The sequence below is a fragment of the Hydra vulgaris genome, chromosome 10, assembly GCF_038396675.1.
Source record: "Hydra vulgaris chromosome 10, alternate assembly HydraT2T_AEP".
NCBI lineage: Eukaryota > Metazoa > Cnidaria > Hydrozoa > Anthoathecata > Hydridae > Hydra > Hydra vulgaris.
Window position 1 is genome coordinate 26,880,001 of NC_088929.1, and position 22,647 is coordinate 26,902,647.

The window sequence follows — 22,647 nt, forward strand, 5'->3', positions numbered from 1 at the left end:
GAAAACTATTCGGACAACCTCGCTCACAGCCTAACATTTTAAACACAGCTAAATAACACTGTAATATTGATCCATGATGGCTTATGAGAGAATTATAAGTTTTATCATCTTGCAGTAAAAAAAGCTCTGAAAGAGTTGTTACTAAGAATATTATGTTTCCAGACATTGATACTAACTCAGTTCTCTTAAAAAGAATCTTCAAGACTCCTAATATAAACACCCAAGAAAGTTCACCATCTTCAGTAACAAATCCTTTCAGTGACTGAGGTACTGTTTCATTAATTATGATATTCTTGAATTTTTTTTCTATTAGGGGAATATTCTTAGAGGCTGAAAAAAGATCGAGGGAAGATCCTACAACAGATATTGTACTCTTTTTTGGCTGCATTTTTAAATAAAAATCTAAAACAGTGCAGTTTTCAGAATTAAGCCCATTACAATACAGCAACTTTTTTAAATAGTGCTGCAGGTACAAAATACCCCATCTATAACCTTGTTGATTCCAAGAATCTAAAGATAGTACTTTTAAAACAGCCACATCAAAGTATGTAGCAATCATAACATTTTCATTTAAAGTAGATTCCTTACTTTCACTTGTTTTTTCAGTATTTGCCCTAACAACTGGCACAGCAAAGTAGCACTCATGGGGGCAGCAATGATTCCATAATGCTGGCCATAAATTTAATCCACTTTGCAAACTAAGTATTAAATCAGATTCATATAAATTATGCATATGAGGTACAATTGTTTGAACAAAGAGTTCAATAACTGGCAAAGAAAATGATGTTTTATCTTCAGGAAAAAGATCAGCTGATTCAAGTAAAATCCAGTGTAGGGTAGCAAAGAGCTTTGTTACAGAAGGTGAAAGTTTGTCAGTAAGACAAAGTTTTGGACGCTTCATTCTCTGCTGGAGTATATTAGAACAACAGTGAATAACATATGGCAATGCTCCTCGCACGAATGTCCATCGTGATATTGAATTCATTGCATTGTAAACATCAAGAGATCTAATTTGAATCTCTTTTAGTTTAAATTCTACCAGCATTCTCTCAAGAGCCTTAAAAAATAATATACTAGTTATTATAAGAAAATAGAGATTTTATAAAAATAAAAAAAAAGTAGAACATCTAAAACTTTTATAATTTAATAAATAATCTTTGCTGAACAAAAAATTTTGACCATGTGTTTCATTGTAGATTCAACTGTGATGCACAAGTAAGTGCATGTAAAACATGCAACTATTTTTGAAATCAGATTTAATTCTGTACTTTAATTGATTTTTTAACCGCTGGAGAGATTTCTAATTTTTCTTTTGCTTTTTATATCAAGTATCAGTTTCAAATGCAACAGTAAATAACTAAATTTCTGTTTATTTTACCGAGTTCATTTTTTTTCAGGACAATAAAATGAATTTAAACAAAATTATATTAAAAAGTAATTATGTAACTCGCTTAATGTTTAGAACTGTCAATTAATTACTAACTGAACATTAGTTTTAAAAAAAGTTTTAAACTTATTACAAAACTTAATTTAAAGACATATGTATGAACTTGTTTTTTTTTAACGATGATTTTTAAGTATTCATTCAGAGTAGCATTAACTTTTAATTGTTGTTCCCCAAGTGCCAAGACAAGTTGTGTTCATATCATAAATAATCGTTAGAAAATAAGTTTCATTTTAATTAAATTTTCCAAAACAAATTATTTATCAAGGAATGAACAAAAAAACTTGTTATCAGAATAATTTAAAAATGGTTCTGATACCACATATCAGAATAAATTTGATTCTAATAACACATATCAGAATAAATTTGATTCTGATAACACCTATCAGAATAAATTTGATTCTGATAACACTTATCAGAATAAATTTGATTCTGATAACACATATCAGAATAAATTTGATTCTGATAACAGGTATCAGAATAAATTTGATTCTGATAACACGTATCAGAATAAATGTGATCTGATAACACATATTAGAATAAATTTGATTCTGATAACACATATTAGAATAAATTTGATTCTGATAACACATATTAGAATAAATTTGATTCTGATAACACCTATCAGAATAAATTTGATTTTGATAACACCTATCAGAATAAATTTGATTCTGATAACACGTATCAGAATAAATTTGATTCTGATAACACCTATCAGAATAAATTTGATTCTGATAACACCTATCAGAATAAATTTGATTCTGATAACACATATCAGAATAAATTTGATTCTGATAACAGGTATCAGAATAAATTTGATTCTGATAACACGTATCAGAATAAATGTGATCTGATAACACATATTAGAATAAATTTGATTCTGATAACAGGTATCAGAATAAATTTGATTCTGATAACACATATCAGAATAAATTTGATTCTGATAACACGTGTCAGAATAAATTTGATTCTGATAACACGTGTCAGAATAAATTTGATTCTGATAACACATATTAGAATAAATTTGATTCTGATAACTCATACCAGAATAATTCTTAAATTATTTTGATACTTGTTACAAACAAGTTCTAACAAAATCTTAAAACCAAAAATACTATTTTATTTTTTTGGATTTAGTAAGAAATAGTTCAAATAAATTTGATTTCCTGATTAATGAAAACAAAATATATTAATGGAAATAAAAATAAAACAAAGTAGAAGGCAGCATTCTTCATTTAATTACAATTTTTATATTGTCAAAAGTCTCCAGTTGAACACTTTATACATCGCAAATATTTTTTATAAAAAGGGAAAACACAATCTAATTGCATAAACTGTTTAACTATGCGGAAAAATACTATTTAAACCAGATATTTTTACAACGGAAAAAACTATACAGATTCATAAAATTAATATTAATCTCAACCAGAAGCATAATGGCAAAACAAAAAATGTCTTTTGTTAGTATCTCAAATAATTCATTTTGGTAATTTTAATCAACTCAAAACTTATTTTCTAATGTTTATTTACAAAGTAAACATAACTTGTTTTGCACTGTGAACCAGAGTAACTATCAGGTTTGAAATCTCCCCACATCAGATTTTATCTTACATTTACTTAGTTACATATAGAATGATAAATAATTGAACTTGTTTTAAATTAGAGTAAAATAAACTTATGAGAATATAAATTTGCATGATTTTTTCAGGTTCTTTGTGATTTGTAGATTTATCTACTTTGCTTTAAAAAAATTGAATTTTTATTTTTTGAATATCAATTTTAATACCAGTATTTCCAGTTATTTTTTAATAACAAAATACCGATATTGATTTTCTGTTAAGTATATAAGTATATATATATATATATATATATATATATATATATATATATATATATATATATATATATATATATATATATATATATATATATATATATATATATATATATATATATATACTTATATACTATATATACTTAACAAGATATATATATATATAGATATATATATATATCTATATATATATATATATCTATATATATATATATGTATGTATATATATGTATATATATATATATATATATATATATATATATATATATATATATATATATATATTACTTTGTATCAGAAACTTTTATTTTCTACAGGATACCTTTCAAGTTTTATTGTGATAATAATTTTATTGTGATTTTAAGAAGCATATGAAATCTACAAAACAGGCTCAGGTATGCATATACAAAAAAACTTTGAGAGGCTCAAAAAATGCTTAAGCTTAAGAATTTTGGTATTAATAGATTTGTACTCAAAAACATGAGGTATAAACATAAAGAGATCATCAGGTTTGATTGGATTGAGCTACAGGTTGGATCATTCTTGTACAATAATGGAGTTTGGCAAGAGCTGTTGACCATAGAGACATCTTACAGGACTATAAAAAGCTCTGTCAACTAGTTGTCTTCTATTTAGAATTAGGTGTACCAGGATTTCATTTTTATCAACCTGGAACCTGCTATGAAGCCAGATACAGTTAAAGTATAATATTAATAACTTATTTTATGGGAAAAACACATTAAGTTTTTCTAATAACAATAATTAATAATAACTTATTCTTATAGTTCATGGAAGATGGTATATACCTGCTGACGCTAAGGATAACTGAAACTGTAGCCTATATAATGATTAAGGAAAAGAAGAAGATGATAAAGATAATAGCATTCTTTGTTTCTATATGCTATGGGCCCTGGTAATTTTTTAATTCTATATGATGGACAAGTTAATTGAAAATTGCAGCAGAACAATCAAAGGAAAATAACGGAGAAAAGTGAGGCATGACTTGGAACCATCGAGAAGGAATAAAAGATTACATCGCAGACTGAATCCAAAAAGTTATATAGGAAGCATATTTGTCAGCAGGAAGACAAAAGATTTCTACCCAAGGGCCATCACAAAAAAAATCACGGAAAGAGTCCCAGTCAGCTTTAAGGTAGTTGTAAGATGTACAATAACAGGGAGATTTTGATGATGAAGAAGAACGATATTATGGTTTTAGAGAGATTAAACTATGCTCAGAAGCACCTAATGGTGAATTTGGAGAAACTGAGCACTGACTAGGATCAGAGACAAGACATAAATCGAGTAGTGAAGGTAAATGATTAGGATTGTCTGCAAAGCGAGTTGGAAAATTGACTATTTGAGTTAGAGATTGAGAAAAACAAAAGTTGTGCCTGCAGAGTCACTGACACTAGAACCAAGCCATTCAGTGTGATGAGCGTTAAAGTCACCAACAACAATGATATTGGCTAAAGAAAAAAGAGAAAGAGCATTGTTAATTAGATCAGAAATAACATCAAAAGAGTGCAGTCTTGAGATGAAAGAGAGCAATATAGAATAAAAAGAAAGACAATAGAGTGAAGTGGTGCTAAACTAAAGCACATAAAAGAATATTCTGTGGATTCAAACCTAGTTTCCCAACAAATGGCTGAATTCTTACAAGTGTGAATGCCCAGGCCAAGCATGAGACTATTGGAGTTTTTACGAATTAAAGGAAGATACATCAACACTGAGATCACAAGATAAAACAGCCAAATTAGTCTCACAAAGAGCAAGTAGGTCTGGTGAACTTTGCAAGAGTAAGATTCAACAGAAGAAAAGTTACTTCAAAGACAACGAATATTAGTGAATGATAGATTTAGTAAACTTGGTGATGACGATGGTTTTTTGTGTTTTATAGCTTTTGGTACTTTAGCCATTTTTAAATTTGTTAAAGAACTTTACTCAATGCATAGATAGTACTCAGTACACTATTTAATAGCCCAAGCAATTGCCTCATTACTATTAAACCCTAAGCCGTAACAAAGAGCTCCAAATGTGGCCTCGACAATGCACCCAAAAAGTACAAACAGGGACACCATCCATACACAACATTAGTGTTATTAGGTACTGTTAGTGCTCTGATATTTTACAGCTGTTGATAGAATCAGCCCCTTTGAGACCTATCACAGAGTTTGGAAAACCTGACTACCAGTCAGCCTCAGAGCCATAAAACTGAGTTTTAGAGCTGTAATCTCATAAGGAGATAATAGAATGAGTTGCCTAGTCATAAAAACAGACACAGGCAAAACCCATGCATTGAGTCAAGAAGATCTAGCATTCAACATCCTTAACTGGAAACAATGTATTATAAATTATCTACACCAGCCTAATAGATGAAGAACCTCTTGTTGGTACAAAGAGTTGAATGTGAATAGGAACAGTTAAACAGCCTAACAGATGAAGAACCTCATATTGGTACGAATAATTGGCATGAGCAACATGAAAAAGAACCTCATGTTGGTACCATAAAGAATACTAAAAAGGACTTGAAAAAGAAGGAGCGTCAAAAATGTTTAACTATTTTAATTGGATGTATATATTATTCAAAGAGTTCCTAAATTCCATGACTTTTTACCTTAAAATGCATTTTTTTTTTTTTTTAAATGTACTTTTAAAGAAATTACTTTAACACAATAAAAAAACGTGTTTTGAGTATTTTTGGTCTATTTGGACCTTAGAGAATGGGAAAAACTTTAAAGGTGTTGTTTTTTTTGGTGCACTCCAGAGTGATTTAGAAACACTTAAAATTTAGCCAAAATAAAAAAAAAGTTTTTTGAGCAGCACAATTTAAATAATGTTATTAGGTAACTATTTTCTACAGTATCTTATGATTTTAACGGTATAAAAAAATAAGTACTAAAATAATATATTTAAATGTTAATTTATGTTTGAAAGTGACTAAAAACAGTTTGTTTTTTTTATCATTAAAATTTTATCATTATTAAAATTTAATTTTCTCCCTAAATACAAAATCTTTCATTATTGTATTAATTTTAATTATATACAAAGATAATAGATAATATTATTTTAACTTAATAAAATATTTGAAATATGTATTTATTCATCTTGTAAGTAATGCATTTACAAAATGCAATTTTAACAAGTTTAAACTGATTTTTATAGAGCTAGGACTTTTTACCTTATACTTCCTTCACAAAGATAATTTTTTTTATTAAGACAGTTTGTATCATTCTATAAGAAACTAAAAAAGTTAGCTGCCCCAACTTGCCTCATTTTGAAATAATATGGTTTTAAAAAGCTTATTTTGTAAAAAAATTAGTGATGTAAAACCTATTATGACGTAAATTATCTTTAATATTTATGTTTAAAGAGTTTATCCTGAACAAAACTTTTTATGTGAATACATATATTCACATAAAAAGTAACTCTAAGTAACACTCCACTCCCCGCCCCCCCTTCCCCCTACTTAACCATATTTAACTCTTTTTTAAAGATTTATATTCTTCTTTCCTTGTCTACCTTTTTTACATCATAGAGCAAATTTTTAGCAACTTTGAATAAATATTTTTAAAAAAAATATTTATCCAAAATATTTATTTTCTTTTAATTTTTTATTTCTATTAAATAACTAACTTAATATTACATTTTTTTAAATGTTTGATATAAACAATCCTCTTTTCTCGACATTTGTATAAATGAATTAAAATATGTTAAACTTTTTAAAATGATTATTTCTTAAATTTCAAATTGCAGCTTTGCAACTAAAAATGACTTTTTATTTATAAAAAATTAGCGAGTAACTAATAAAAAAATTACATTAATTTATTTACTTTATTTTTTAAAAGTTTATTATTTTATTAGCGATTAAGTTGTGAAAGCAAAGACTATTTTTCCAAGCACCATTTATTAAAACTATATTGCTTAATTTTAGTTTTTATCATTAAATGGAAATTTAAGTAATTTTTTTTTATTGCAATCAAAAGTTGTATATATATTCTTTTGCTCAGGAGATGATAAATAAAAGTTTTTATTAAATATATTTCTTTTATGTTTTTTTTTAAGGTTTCATTTAATAACTTGGTATACAAATATATATGTATATATATATATATATATGTATATATATATATATATATATATATATATATATATATATATGTGTGTGTATATATATATATATATATATATATATATATATATATATATATATATATATATATATATATATATATATATATATATATATATATATATATATATATATGTATATATATATATATATATATATATATATATATATATATATATGTATATATATATATATATATATATTATATATATATATATATATATGTATATATGTATGTATATATATGTATGTATATGTATATATATATTTATGTATATATATATATATATATATATAGTTGTATATATATAATATATATATATATATATATATATATATATATATTATATATAATTAGTATACAAATATATATATATATATATATATATATATATATATATATATATATATATATATATATATATATATATATATATATATATATATATATAGATATAAAATATTGTCATTAATTATAAACAATTTTGTTTTCTGTTACTAAATATTTAGATAAAATAATTAGCTTAACAGTGATTAGGTTTTCATAGCCTTTAATTTTATTTAATTTTTTTTCATTACTAAATAGCATATCTAATTTAATTGTCATTCAAACATTAATAATAAACTTTTTTAAATATTATTCAAAAGTTATTGTAGTTTTTTATAAAATTAATTACTTCTTTTATTTTATTGCTTATAGAATAATTTAAATGTTAAAAAATGGTAAAAAGCTGCTTAATGGAAATCACTTTAGATGTAAATGAAATTGCTTAACACGTACGTAAATTGCCAGCAGCTTAACACTTTAAAACAAGGCCTGATATATATATGTTTATGAGTGTGTTTAGGTAACATCTCTGACATTACACTGAAACAGACTGTTGCTGGGGGCTTCAGTACATACATTGACTTTGTTATAGCCTGCAGCCGCAAAGAAGTGACACTACATCAACTAAGAGCTTGTCATATATGTATATAAAAGGGCCTGCCAAAGCTTCCAAATTTCGATCCGAATTGAATCAATAAAGTGACTCGAGATTGGGTCGGAAAGATTTCTATATAATCGAATCAAATTTTTTAATAAACTTTCAAAAATTATGAGGCCCTAACTATTACTAAAAGTTTATTTTGTTTTATGAAACAGTTCTAAAACAGGTTGCTATAAGTAAATGGCTTTTCTTATAGGTTGATTGTTTTTTAGTGGTTCGCCCTTAACGTATTTAGTGTTAAAATTAACTTAATCATTCACTCTCTTGCATGGAGATTTTCATTGAACATAAAGTGCCATATTATTTCAAAAGGCTTAGTACAAGAGAACTAATAATCTCCTTCTTCTATTTATTAGGAAAATTTAGCATTACACTTTGTGGATGACCCCTAGATTAAAAAATCACTTGTCACTTATAAAGTAAAAATTATAGCAATTACTCTTTTCAAGGATTTTAAAACTCCACTATGCTATTAAAAAAATTTACAATTGCTATTTTGATTTTTGTACATTTATTTCTCTGAGGGCAATTATTATTAAGAAAAATTCTTTTATAAGTTGATTTCATAAAAAGAAACAAATCAAAAAACATCTGTTGCACATTTATTACTGGAAAGACAATTATTTTAGAAAACATTTTTTTTTTCATTTTTGATTTTGCAAACTCTTTAAAATTTTATGTAATGGCAGGAGCCATTAAGTGATGCTTGGAAGTAAAAGATCAGCTTTATTTATGAAAAAAGTGCAAACCCACTTTATGTGTACAAAACTCTGGCAAAACATCACATCTCTGGAGTCACATGGAAAGAAACCACAAGATGCTTCATACTCAAACTGAAGCAGATCGAACAAAAAAATATAAATTGTTAAAACCAAATGTTTTGGAAAGCATTTATTTAAAAAAATCTATCTACATGTCAGATTTTCTTAACAAACCTCAATTGAACATAGGAAAATATTTGACCAAGCTGTATTGAAATTTATTGTTGCAGATGGATGTTCTTTTGAGACTTCAGCTGGTAAGGGTTTTATAAAATTCCGTTCAACTCTTACTAATAAAAATTATAAACCTCCCCATCCATTTACGTTTTCACGTAAGATGAATGACTTGAAAACAGTGTTGGAAAGTAAATTTAAAACAGCAGTACTTGCGGAATTGTCGGGTTGTATATGTTCCATCACCTTTGATTATTGGAAAGCTACAAATTAGTAACTATTTAGTTTTAATGGTACATTATATAACTCTAACAGAATGGAAATTAAAATCACATTGCTTATCTGTGGTATCTTGAAGATATCAATGCAGATCATACTTCTCAAAAAACAAAAGAGGTTATTATTAATCAACTGCAAAGTTCAAATATTGAAATAAAAAACATTCTATGTGCAACCACAGACACAACAAACGCAATATCTGTCACTGCTAGTCTTTAAGGAATTTCATGGCAGCCATGTGCTGCAATTGTTCTTTAACTATGCATCCAGTGTGCTTTTAATGTTAAACAGCAAGTTAAAAACCTTATTAGTTTGGTAACCATGAGCAAGACTAGGTTTTTTCAAACCAAGATGAGACTGAGACAAGAAGTTAGTACTTCTCGTGAGACTGAGAACAAGACAAGACGAGAAATTTAACAATTTCTGAAAAACAAATTTATTAAAATCCAAGTAAAAAAAAAAAAATGTAAACATGGTTTTGACAAATAGACACAAATGACATTTGTCAAATGTAAACAACTTTTTCAAATATTAAATCAGAATTTTTTTGTAAAACTTTTCCAACAAGACAATGTTTTCTCTGATTAAGATGATTTGTTCTACTTTTTCTGGGTGTAAGTTGTGTCTGGAAGATCAGATGACATTTCCACCTAAGCTAAAAACTCTGATTTAGTTGAACTTGCTGGAATAGCTAAAATTTGTCTAGCTAATGAAGAGAGTTCTGGCAATGTATTTGAATGCAATTTCCACCAATCAAGAATCGGAAATTTTTTTTTGACAGGTTGGCACTCAATATTATCCTTAACCTGTGAGGCTAACCATTCTTTTGTTGTTTGAAATTTTTTGAAGAGCTTCAAGTGAAGTCCCTTTAAAGCAGGATTTAAGTAGTTTGCTGCAACACTCAATAACTTTCCGGTGTGACAAAGAGGAAATCTTTTCTCAATGCAGCTTTTCAAGTTTTTTGCATACAAGACATCGTAGCAATTTTTTCCATCCGTCTCAATAAATTGATCAATTTTGTCATGGATTAAATAAAGAGAATCGACGACAGTGTTAATTGTTGGAAGTTCCATTCCAGCAGTCATTCGAAATGAGTCCCGAACTGCACATTGCAAAATATGATTGTTGCACAAGTATTGGTCAAGGCGCTTTGACAATTTGACTGCAAGTTTCATGTTTCTTGCCTGGTCTTTCACGCAGTACATTGGCAAATCAGCAGGCAAATTTAATGCTTCTAAGAAAAAATCCAGCTTTCCTTCAATTAAGATACCTGTGTGTCTGCCTGGGAACTGTTGGACATGGGGTGTCCAGTGATGTAGTCTCCAATTTTCGTCAATGGCATGAAAAGTCCAAGAGATGTAGCTGTCCTGAGCTCTAGAAGTCCAAAGGTCAGAAGTAAATGCAGCACTTTTTAGATTTGGCGTAATCTCCGTTATTATGCTCTTCATTCCAGCTTGAACTTCTCTTGACCGAATTGAAAGCTTTCTTGAATATGTTGTTTTGTGATGAAGGCTCAGTTTAGAGTTTGCAATGTCAAACAATTTCTTGAAACCTCTTCCTTCGACTGCTGAAAAGGATGCCAGATTAGTGCAAAAGTAATCCAGCATTGCAGAGTCAAACTGTTTTTGAATGGAATTGTCTTTGTCGTATTTGGACTTTGTTTCAAGCATTTCGACCATGGTTCGTTGTTTATTCTTAGGAGGAGGAAGAAGAGAGTCGTCAGTTTTTTCAGAATACTCAACGTAATCTTGGCTGTGTTTTTTTTCGAGGTGACGATGAAGTCCGTTTGTGTTTCCATCTTTTGTTTTCGAAGACTTTTTGCACGCCTTGCATTCAGCACCGTCACTTGTTTTTTTAAAATATCTCCAGATTTTGTTTTTTTTTGGTGACATTTTTGATCGTTGAAATGAGGCAAGAATATTTTTTTTCAATATGAACAATATGTGTCAAGTTGAATTTAACTGGTAAACTAATGAAATTAAGTTGAAAGTGCACCATTTTATACAAAAAGTTTTTGTATTTAAAATCTAACTAAAATCTAATTAAAAATATTTAAAATCTAATTAAAATTTTTTAATTATATTTTTTTTTTAAATCTAATTAAAAAATCTAATTAAAAATTTAATTTGTTTTTGTTTAAAACAAATTAAATTTTTAATTAGATTTATTAAAATCACGGAGTCAAAATATTAATTAATCAAAAGAACAAATTATTAAGTATTTTGTCAATTATAATAATTTTTAATTTGGTAAATAATCTAATATTTAAGTCTCGTTCTACTTCTCGCGAGAATTTTCTATTTCTCGTTTCTCACAAGAAATCCCATTTCTCACGAGAAACGAGAACGAGACGAGATCTCGCTCATGGTTATAGTTTGGTACACAAAATTGCAGAATTTTTTAAAAGTTCTTCTGTAGGTTAAAAATGTTTAAAGAAATATCAACATGAACAAGGACGTTGGGAATCCTGTACACCACTTGATATTGTAACCAGGTTTAACAGTACATTTAAACTTCTGAATTAGTCATATGAAAATTGTGCGGCAATAACAATGGTTCTCATGGAATTGTAAGGAAATAGAATGGGAGAATAGGATCTTTTATTTTTTGAAATATAAACTATTTAAAAAAATGCTTAAATTTAGATTTTCTCAAAATGTTTGATTCGTGATTGGATTTGATTTGCAAATCAAGACCTGGTTCGATTCGAAATTCGATTCAAAAGCAAAAATGCTGATTTGCAGGGCCCTAATATATATATATATATATATATATATATATATATATATATATATATATATATATATATATATATATATATATATATATATATATATATATATATATATATATATATATATTATATATATATATATATATATATATATATATATATATATACTATACTATACTATACTATACTATACTATACTATACTATACTATACTATACTATTCTATACTATACTATACTATACTATACTATACTATACTATACTATACTATTCTATACTATACTATACTATACTATACTATACTTTATTTATCTCCAAGACGCAATTTCCTAATATCATTTTTCCACTCTTGATGTAAAAATCCGCGCTATAATTTTTCAGAAAAAAAAAACAAAGAAAAATGAAAGAAAAGATTTCCAGCCAATGTCAAACACTTATTCAATTTAGCAGTATTCCTTTGTAGCAGCAGGTAAAGATAGTCGATGCACATACTGACGCCGTTGCAACTTCCTGTTTTTTTATGATGTCATCCATGTGCATCTAATACTGCATTTATATATATGTATATATAAAAAACAGGTTAATATACTGTTAAACATCTAAATCGCTTAAACTTTCATAGCTAAACTTTCATTACTATTTAAGTTTAATCAAAAATCACCGAGAAAGAAAATATTCTTTACATTTAAATATATTGCCGCATGTTTTTTTTTTTTTAATTTTAAATTTGGATATATACTTCAATTATATATGCAAATATAAAATAATTAATTTCTTCATATCTATTTATTTAAAATATTTATTTAAAAATAATTTTATTCTAACATTATCTACCCTATATAAAGGAGAACCACTTGATTTAATCTTGAAACAACCAAAAAACATATATGTATATATAAAATGTATGTATATTGCATACATTTTATAAAATATATCTATATTATTTTTTTTTTTAAACACTCAAGTTTTTTTTGTTTTTTTTTAATAATTCTTATTTTGTTATAAATATTACAAGATTAAACTACTCACTGTACATGCTGATTCATATTTCCCATGTTCTAAATCACTTCGTAAAGCACTCCTGTAAAACAAAATGTTTTATTTTAGTATTTAATAAAGACTTTTTATTAAAAAAAATTTATTTTAATTATATTTTTAAATTTTTTATTACTTTTTATATATGCATTTATATTATTTCAAAATTTCTAAATTTGTAATTTTACTAGTTTATTCACTATAAAATTATGCTAAATTACATTGTATTAATACTCAGAAAATAAGTAATTGTACTCTAGATAAGATAATTAAGTTTTTTAATTAAGGACATAAAAAAATTGCTATTAATAGTAAGAAGATTTAAGAAGAAATACCTAGTTTGTTCCCACAGATACTCCTGTACAAGTAGTGGTAGCAATGACTCTGTACTTGTTTCACTCAAAAGCATTTTTAATCTTTTTTCTATAATTAAAAAAATGCATACATTTATTAATATTACACAATTATTAATAAAAATTATTATTAGTTTTGATTTAAGGCTACGCATTATATTATTAAAAATGTTATGCTTAAATAAAGTTTATGGCAGTTACTGCTTATGCTTAGAAAGATTATTACCTTTCTTTGTTTATCTTTTTCTTTAATCATTTTCTTTCCATATTTTTCTAAATCCTTTCTGTCAAAAAAGAAAAACAAATTACTTTCAACAACTGACCTAGATCAGCAGTGTAGTGTAAATATGCTACTGTGAATTTAGGTCACTTATTTTATAATACATTCTACTTGTATTAATATTTAAATAGGGCATTTAATTCAGGAAAAAAAAAAAAAATTTAATATAATAGATGCCCTCCATACAGTTGTAGAAACTACCTGCCTAAAAATGTGATTGGAAATATTATACTGAAATAACAATCTACTGGGACTTAAGAATGACAGAGGCAAAACTTCCAACAGAAAGTATATACAAATGAAGGACATTTGTTATAACAAATTAAAAAAAGTTTTTAACTAACTAATGTTAGAAAAAAAAAATATATATATATATATATATATATATATATATATATATATATATATATATATATATATATATATATATATATATATATATATATAGTTTGACATAAATGTTTACTGTTTGTGGTAAAAAAACAGCTCTTAACGAATCTGTCTTTAAAAGTGACAAAATCAAGTAAAAAAAAACACAACTTAATAGACTCAAATGTTTTTTATTTTTTAATAAAAATAAAAACATTCTAAATGTTTTTGATTTTATTTTTTTTATTGTTTACATACATCAATTGACAAATAGGAAGAACAAGCAATGAGTGCTGCTAAATGGACATCCATATATATATATATATATATATATATATATATATATATATATATATATATATATATATATATATATATATATATATATATATATATATATATATATATATATATATATATAGAGAGAGAGAGAGAGAACCCTTAGATGTTGTCCGAAAGTTTTTTCCATATTTTGTTGACAAAAAGTAAAAATTAAAATGCAAGACCGGAATTTTTTTTTTTAATAATGATAGACTGCCTGCCCCAACCAAACCCTCAGTCGATGTAGCAGCACTCCCTTGCGGGTCAGGCTATTTATCAGTCGATGTAGCAGCACTCCCTTGCGAGTCAGGCTATTTGTCAGTCGATGTAGCAGCACTCCCTTGCGAGTCAGGCTATAAGATAGTCGATGTAGCAACACTCCGCGCATGATTTACAGTAAAAAAAATAAAAATAAAAACATTTTATTAAAAAAAATAAAAATAAAAACATTGTTTATATTGTTAAAAACATTCAGAATGTTTTAAAAACATTCAGAATGTTTTAAAAACATTCAGAATGTTTTAAAAACATTCTGGTCAATTAAATTTGCGTTTTTGTGGTTTTTTTATATAACAATTAATTTGTAATTAAATTAATGGTTTTGACTTTTGAAAGTCAAAAGTAATTAAAAGTGACGTATGTGTTGGCGTAAGAATCACTTTTTTCCTTCCGCTCTTCCCAACAAACTATAGATCTATATATATATATATATATATATATATATATATATATATATATATATATATATATATATATATATATATATATATATATATATATATATATATATATATATATATATATATATATATATATATATATATATATATATATATATATATGTTACTGTTACCCGCAGTACCAGGAATTAGCTAAATGCTAATGCTTATAATACAATTTAATATTGCAACTCTGAGTTTCATGTGTTACCACCATCATCAGGCAAGTAGTAAAAGTTTAACTTTGCTATGATTTGTTTTATATATATATATATATATATATATATATATATATATATATATATATATATATATATATATAATATATATATATATATATATATATATATATATATATATATATATATATATATATATATATATATATATATATATATATATATATATATATATATATATCTTTTGTACCCTTAACCCTCAAAGTTGTTCCATTTATGATAAAAACAATCTATAAAAAGTTTGAACATGAAATTTTAATATTTGGAGGTAGCTCAATCATATTGAAAAAATATACACATGAGTCGCAAGTCATAAAATATAAGACTTTTAACAATAATATCAAACTTTTTTTCAAGTGTTTACTGTTTATATGTTCAAATCATCAACCTATGTTACAATTGACACATTTTCATGTCAAAAATTATACAAAAAGTCACACAAAAAAGAGAGCAGCAGATGTTTGAGTAAGTTAAGGTCAATGTCCGACTAAAGTCTGCTTTTGACTGTCAGGAAAGGCTCGATGGTGTTCTTCGACAACTTGTCGTAAAAACTGCATTTGGTCCTTGTCTCGAATAAGCAAACCACCATGCTCTTGAACAAGAGCCAGACCATGTTCTGCGTGACCATTGATGACCTAAGCACATAAGTTTAATTGAGTTACCGTACAAAATGCTGACAAATTCACAAGCATAACAAGAAGTACAAATTAGCATTTTTTGACAACTGTTATCTCTATTGTTAGTTCAGAATTCCAAAAATAATTTAGTTTGACTGACTGGATAGATAAAACAATAAAGCCCTCTATTCAAAAAATTAACCTGACTAGTTAATTAAAATTAATTTGACCTTCAAAGCTTGGACAAGCTTTGAAGGTAACATTAATTTTAGGTAACAGCAATGAAGTCATCATGCTCTTCCTACAGTTCTGGGTCAAATTAGAGAAAACTGCATGGCATTTGCAATTTTTCCATCAGCATGACAGATCTTTTAAAAACAAAGTCTTCTAACTTCTTGCCCTTGAAAGTCTTCGAATTAATGGCTACTTATTTTGGCGGCTCCTCTACTCACTCTGCTTCTTGCATTGCCTTCAACACCTAGCCCCATGCTTCTGCCAGTATTAGAACTTGTTGTGTCAAAGCACATGACATTGACCCTAGAACCAACATCCCAGCTTTTCAGAGCTTCGAATACAGCAGAGGCTTGGGCCTGGCCAGTTACAGATGGCAGTTTGGCAACAGTGAGCAACTGAGACACTTGTTTACCTAATACTATAACTGGAAGACAGTCCACTTTCCAGTTAAGTCATGCATAAGTTTACCATCCCAATGAACAACAAGTGAAGAATCTCCTTTGAAGTCATCCTTCTGCATGGCTGATTGAAAAGCACAATGTGTCCGCCACTGTAATCAAATAGAATCCATGTTCAAAACATAGTTATCAAGGTTGTGACTAACACTCTTGATTGTTTCTGCAATAACAAAATCTGCTTTATGATTTGAAACCTTCGTTTGGTCCAAAGCAGCTGCAAGTTGTGGTGTGACAAAAAGATTTTTACCTCTTTTGCAGTGAGTTGGAGTTTCTGTAAGTGCTTTTTTTTTACTGCTCTCCTGTGTTGCTTCTGTTTGATCACTGCCATTATCTGAGCCACTGGTCATGACACCAAAACTACAATCTCACGGTTCACTTCAAATGATTTATTCCTCAGTTGATGTCGAACCACTACTTTATCATGTCTTTCTATTACCCTCTTCTCTTTTGTGTCAAGTTTTGTATCAACACCTGCCATTGATCCTTGCTTGCCTTTTTCTCTCTGTCCAATTAAAAACTCTTTGTCCTCTACAATAGTCATCATTTTGAATGCATCAGCATGCACAACATCGAACAGGTTGTCTAGAGTAAAAATGAAATTATTTTCTGCATCGGTGTCTGACGCCCCTCATTCTTTTTTATAAGGCCCCACATTTCAAAAACTTTTTCCAGTTTTGCTTGACAAATTTGATTATCTTGAAAATACCTATAGGTATTCTCGCCTTTTGCTAAAACATTTGAACCTCTCGCACTGTAATTGCAGACGACTCACATATGGTTTTATTCAGTTTAATATGGTGATGTAAGAATAGGCACAGTACCATACCAAAAGACGGCAGCTTGCTACCTGTTAACTCTGTGATTGTTGATTCTAGTAGAAAAAGCTTAATGTGCAATCTGGTTGCCATTTACATTAACTTGATTGTTGACTGTGCATTTTAAACTTATGAAAACTAAAAAAAATTAAATTGTCAATCATTAACAAATGTAAATAAAATAACGTCATCAGCATCAGCTCCAAAGAATATTCAACTCTGAAATTATTAATTAGCATAGAACATTGTTTGCTATGATGGAAACAATAACATGTTGGAAATCATCTCAAAATTGTGTTTGATTCAGTAACTACTAGGAGTTAGAGATGCTATTTTATACTTGCAAGTGACAGTACAGCTTTGAAACTTTGACATCATTGAGCTACCTCAAAATATTGTTCAATTAAGTTAATATTTGGTTAGAGTTAGTTTTACATAATGGAACACCTTTAGGGAGTAAGACAGTTCAATTTGAAAACTTCAAAAATAATGATCACTCTAATATATATATATATATATATATATATATATATATATATATATATATATATATATATATATATATATATATATATATATATATATATATATATATATATATATATATATATATATATATATATATATATATATACTAGGGTGGTGCTAAAAACAATTTACTATTTTATCTCATATACTATTTTATGTCAGCTTGTAAAAACTATTGATTAAAGATGACAGACACTTATAGCTGTTACAGCATAAAGCAATATTACTCCTAATTTGCAGTAATATATATCAATAATGTGGTAATATAGTAATACTAATCCTAACTCGGTAAATTTTTCGCGTCTGTGGATTACACTAAAAGTTTGTTTTTTTTTGTAAACTGACATTTAACAAGTTGTGCAGATACTTACAAATGACTAAGTATACTCAAAGCTATAACAGCAAAAAACTTGTTTTTTTAAAAAAAATACATACATACATACATACATACACAGCGCCGTGCTGTAACTTTTGGGGGCCCTGTGCAGAAACTAAAAAAAAAAACTTTTCTTTTAATTCGTAGTAATTAATGGTATTGGAGAAGTTTTTCTAATTTATTTAATAGGGGGCCCAGTGCGATTGCACTTGTTGCACTTGCGATAGGACGGCGCTGTACATACATACATACATACATACATACATACATACATACATACATACATACATACATACATACATACATACATACATACATACATACATACATACATACATACATACATACATACATACATACATGAATACAATACCTAAGTCATTACAGTAACTCAATACATACCTAAGTCAGCAGTAAGTTTTTTTTTTTTTAATGGAATTTTTTAGATCTTTTCTTTTTCTGACATAAATGTTTGCCAAAAAAATTTTGTACTGCTATGGACAAGTGAGTTTTTTGCCCTTTATCCTTTTTAGAATAAAATTAATGCTTCTTTCATATCTTTACTGAAAGTTTTCAGTAGTAGCTCTTCTATGTATTTAAAAAATAACAGCATTTAGCAAAAATAAACTTCATACTTACTTTAAAGCTACAGGAAAGCTTTCCATTAAAATACTCAAAATCAAAATAGTTCATTTTTTATGCAAGAAACAAAACTTTTTTAAAATAGAATTTACTTTAAGTGTGAGTGAATCACAGTTCTCACAGAGCAGTATAAGTATGTGGTTTATGCACAAAAAATACTTTTTTCAAAATACTATATTGTTTATTAATTACTTTTTGACCACTATCTGATGTCTGGAAGTAGTCTAAAACTAAAAGTACTACAATTCAGGTGTTACATTAAAAACAGTAGAATACATTGCTAACAAAAACCCATACTAAAATCCAATTAAAAAATTGGTTTATCTTAACAATAACTTAACTTTAATTTTTTGTTAAAAATTAGGAATATTTTGCTTGGCACATTCTAGCTAATCGATCAATATTTTTCTTACCTGTGGCTCACTTTAACTCATCCTCTTTTACTCTGTTATTTCTATTATAATTAAAAATTAAAACATCTCTGTTACTACTTCAAATTATGCAATTCATTAACTTTATGTTTTTAATCTGTTAATATTTTTGGTAATTATTTATAAAAAATGTGTGATAATCAAGCAATGATCCCTAAAACTAAGATTTTGGAAAGATTGCATGGTTATCACAAATTTGTATATAAAAACCTACAATCTTTATTAAAATTAGATTGTCAACAATTGAATAAAACTTTATATGTACTAGTTAGCCATTAGCAACAGATAAATTAATTTTTATAAGTAATCAGAAACAAGATTACTATATAAATTAATTTAAATATGTACTAAAAACTCAAGATGGTAATAATTATCATCTATCTTCATTAAAATTGACAGATGATAATACAAATATAAACCCATGTATATGCTAATTTTTACCGATTTTCATATAACATTATGATAAAATAAATATTTTAAACAAGGACAGGTGAAATTTAAAAACTGAAAGGTAACGGATATATTTCTCTAAACGGATTTTTCTTTTTTTTATTGTTGCTGTTGTTATTTTGTTTTGATAATTATAGATGGTGTTCGATTGACGTCACGATGTAAACATTGTTACTCCGACGCCATCTTGTAGGACGAACAAATGCGCATTAGTTTAACGCAAGGCCAATTACTGTTAATGTAGTTAATATCGACTCCATATTATCGACTCGATATTATCGATATTATCTATATATCGACTCGATATTATCGAGAAAACAGTTAAAAAGTTTATTATTTTGAATAAATGAATGTAGAATTTAATTCTCTTTCTCATGATGTAATTAATTTTTATTGTTCAGACTAAAACTTAATATTAAATAACTTATTTTCTAAACATTGTCAGACAAGATAATTAACCTTAGCAATTGAGTAAAATGTAAATAATTTGAACAATAATACATTACAAACAAGCAAAACCACAAACTTAGAAGAATGTGTGAATTTATGGGCAATCAACACTCGTACAAAAAAGTTGTAGAAGATCCAAATGATTACGATTTTACTATAGACTAAAATACTATAAACGTCAAATTGTTGAAAATTTATGTTTATCTCTAGCTGAAATTCCAGAACGTTTTTCATAAAACATAGACTTTTTATTTACAATTTAACTCCATGCATGGTTGATGTTCATAAATTAGACTTTAAAGTTAAAAGCTATGTGTTTAAAGGTAGCTGCTCTTTACATTGAACCCTGCAGTTAAGAAAAGTATACACATTTGATGGAAATTTGATATAAAGGCCTTCGTTGGTTTTAAGATATGGAAGAAGTAAAAACTACAAATCAAATTAAAAAATTTATAAAATAATTAGTAGCATTTAAAGGACTTTTATGTACAAGTATGGTGTATGTTGATCTTGTGCCACCAAATAAACACTTCTTAAAGCATATGAAGCTGTTGCAGTACTATTTATGACTTGTGCTGCTTAAAGAAGTAAAAAAAATTGGAAGAAAGGCCATACATCATTGAATAGAGTTGTAAAACCTCATAACAGTAATAAAATAGTATTCAGGTATTGTCAGAGAACTGCAAATTGTGTAAAATTGTCGAATGCAGATAAAAATATTGATTATCACTTAAAAAATTGATTTTACTTTATGGATTAGTTACATTTACTACATGGGTTAATATACAACACTGAATTCAGAGCCTGTGCAGTTTTGCTTTATTTTATTGAATCCAGTGATGCATCTTAAACAATTTTTGATGTCAGTAAACAAAAACAGCTCAAGCTAAGTTTTTACTCAAGTTTAAAGTGAGGGAAAATCCTAAAAGCAGTCAAGAAAGGGTTAGTTGATTAAAGCCAGCTGAATAAGAAGAAGATTCTTTAATTCAAAAAGCAATTTGAATTTTTGTGACTTAGTTATTCTTGCTTTCATTTTTGCCTTTTCTCCAAACAAAGTTCTTCAATATGCTTAAATTTACAAAAAAATGCCAAATCAGCATATTTAAAATTATATATAATCAACTTTTTTTAGGATTGTTTAACTGTGTACAGTTTTTTTTTTTTCACTAATAATTTAAAAAATCTGTTTCAAAAACTCAACAAAAAGGTAGTTTTTTTCTTTCTATAGGAACCATTACAATAATAATAAGTTTATAAGCTATCAAGCTTGGAGAGGATAAACCCCAAAAACTTAAAATTAGTAGTAAGTGTCCATGAAATCCTCCACAAAAAAGATCTTCAGCAAGTTGTCAAATTTTTATTTCCTAATCTTTAATATTATATATTTTTTATTTCACCAAAAGCTGTATATATTGTTGTGAAAATGTGTGCTCAATTGTGAAATTGTGTGCTCAAATATTACAGGCTGCTACTGCAATTCAGTATGTTACGAAATTACAGCTTGTTAGTAGGGTAGACCTGTATAAATTGAAATTTAATGAATGGGACACAAATCATAAATCAATTCCTTCTGTGGAGTACTTCCGTAAAGTATGCTTAGCAGATATTGTATGCCTACAAATAATTTGTTTATGAATGAGCCTAAATATGTATTGTAAACATACAAGAAAATTAATAAAGAATATCAATATCATAGAGATATTTATTTTGCTCCTTATAAACTAAACAAACAAAAAATGGATAAAAAACTTGCTCTCTAAAAGTACTTAAAAGTCCTGCTACATGTTACATTTAAAATTATATATTAACTGCTGCAATCCACTCGCAGCGCCTTTTAAAAGATGTAGTGTAGTGAATTTAATAGTCCATAATTAATTCTAAGCCAAGATAGAAGGCTTTATTGTTCATATAATAATATGTAAACTAAAATATACAAACAGGTTAGTTTTAGTATACACATAATCAACAAGGATAATAATAGTT

The 22,647-nt window shown here is 27.0% G+C and overlaps 2 protein-coding genes across 4 annotated transcripts in view; both read right to left on the bottom strand.

Annotated features, from left to right (window-relative positions):
• The window catches only part of LOC101239676 (protein unc-80 homolog), a 110,469-nt gene extending 90,549 nt beyond the window's left edge, over positions 1–19,920 (bottom strand). For 2 of the 3 annotated variants that reach the window (XM_065807641.1, XM_065807640.1), the window contains exons 1-5: positions 19,747–19,867; positions 13,962–14,019; positions 13,718–13,805; positions 13,377–13,428; positions 1–1,057 (exon numbers count right to left, since the gene is read on the bottom strand). The exon at positions 1–1,057 is cut by the window's left edge and continues 365 nt beyond it. In XM_065807641.1, the coding sequence (XP_065663713.1) occupies positions 1–1,057; positions 13,377–13,428; positions 13,718–13,791 (1,183 nt within the window). In that variant the 5' untranslated portion in view covers positions 13,792–13,805; positions 13,962–14,019; positions 19,747–19,867. Of the gene's footprint in view, positions 1,058–13,376; positions 13,429–13,717; positions 13,806–13,961; positions 14,020–19,746 lie in introns of all 3 variants that reach the window. The other variant, XM_065807642.1, reaches the window with a different exon arrangement.
• On the bottom strand, positions 1,787–2,217 carry LOC136085696 (uncharacterized protein PF3D7_1120600-like). The gene is made up of 2 exons (XM_065807002.1): positions 2,124–2,217; positions 1,787–1,965 (listed from the first exon to the last, which is right to left on the bottom strand). Exons 1-2 carry the CDS (start codon positions 2,215–2,217, stop codon positions 1,787–1,789), a joined length of 273 nt encoding a protein of 90 aa, XP_065663074.1.
• Positions 19,921–22,647: the final 2,727 nt, after the last annotated feature.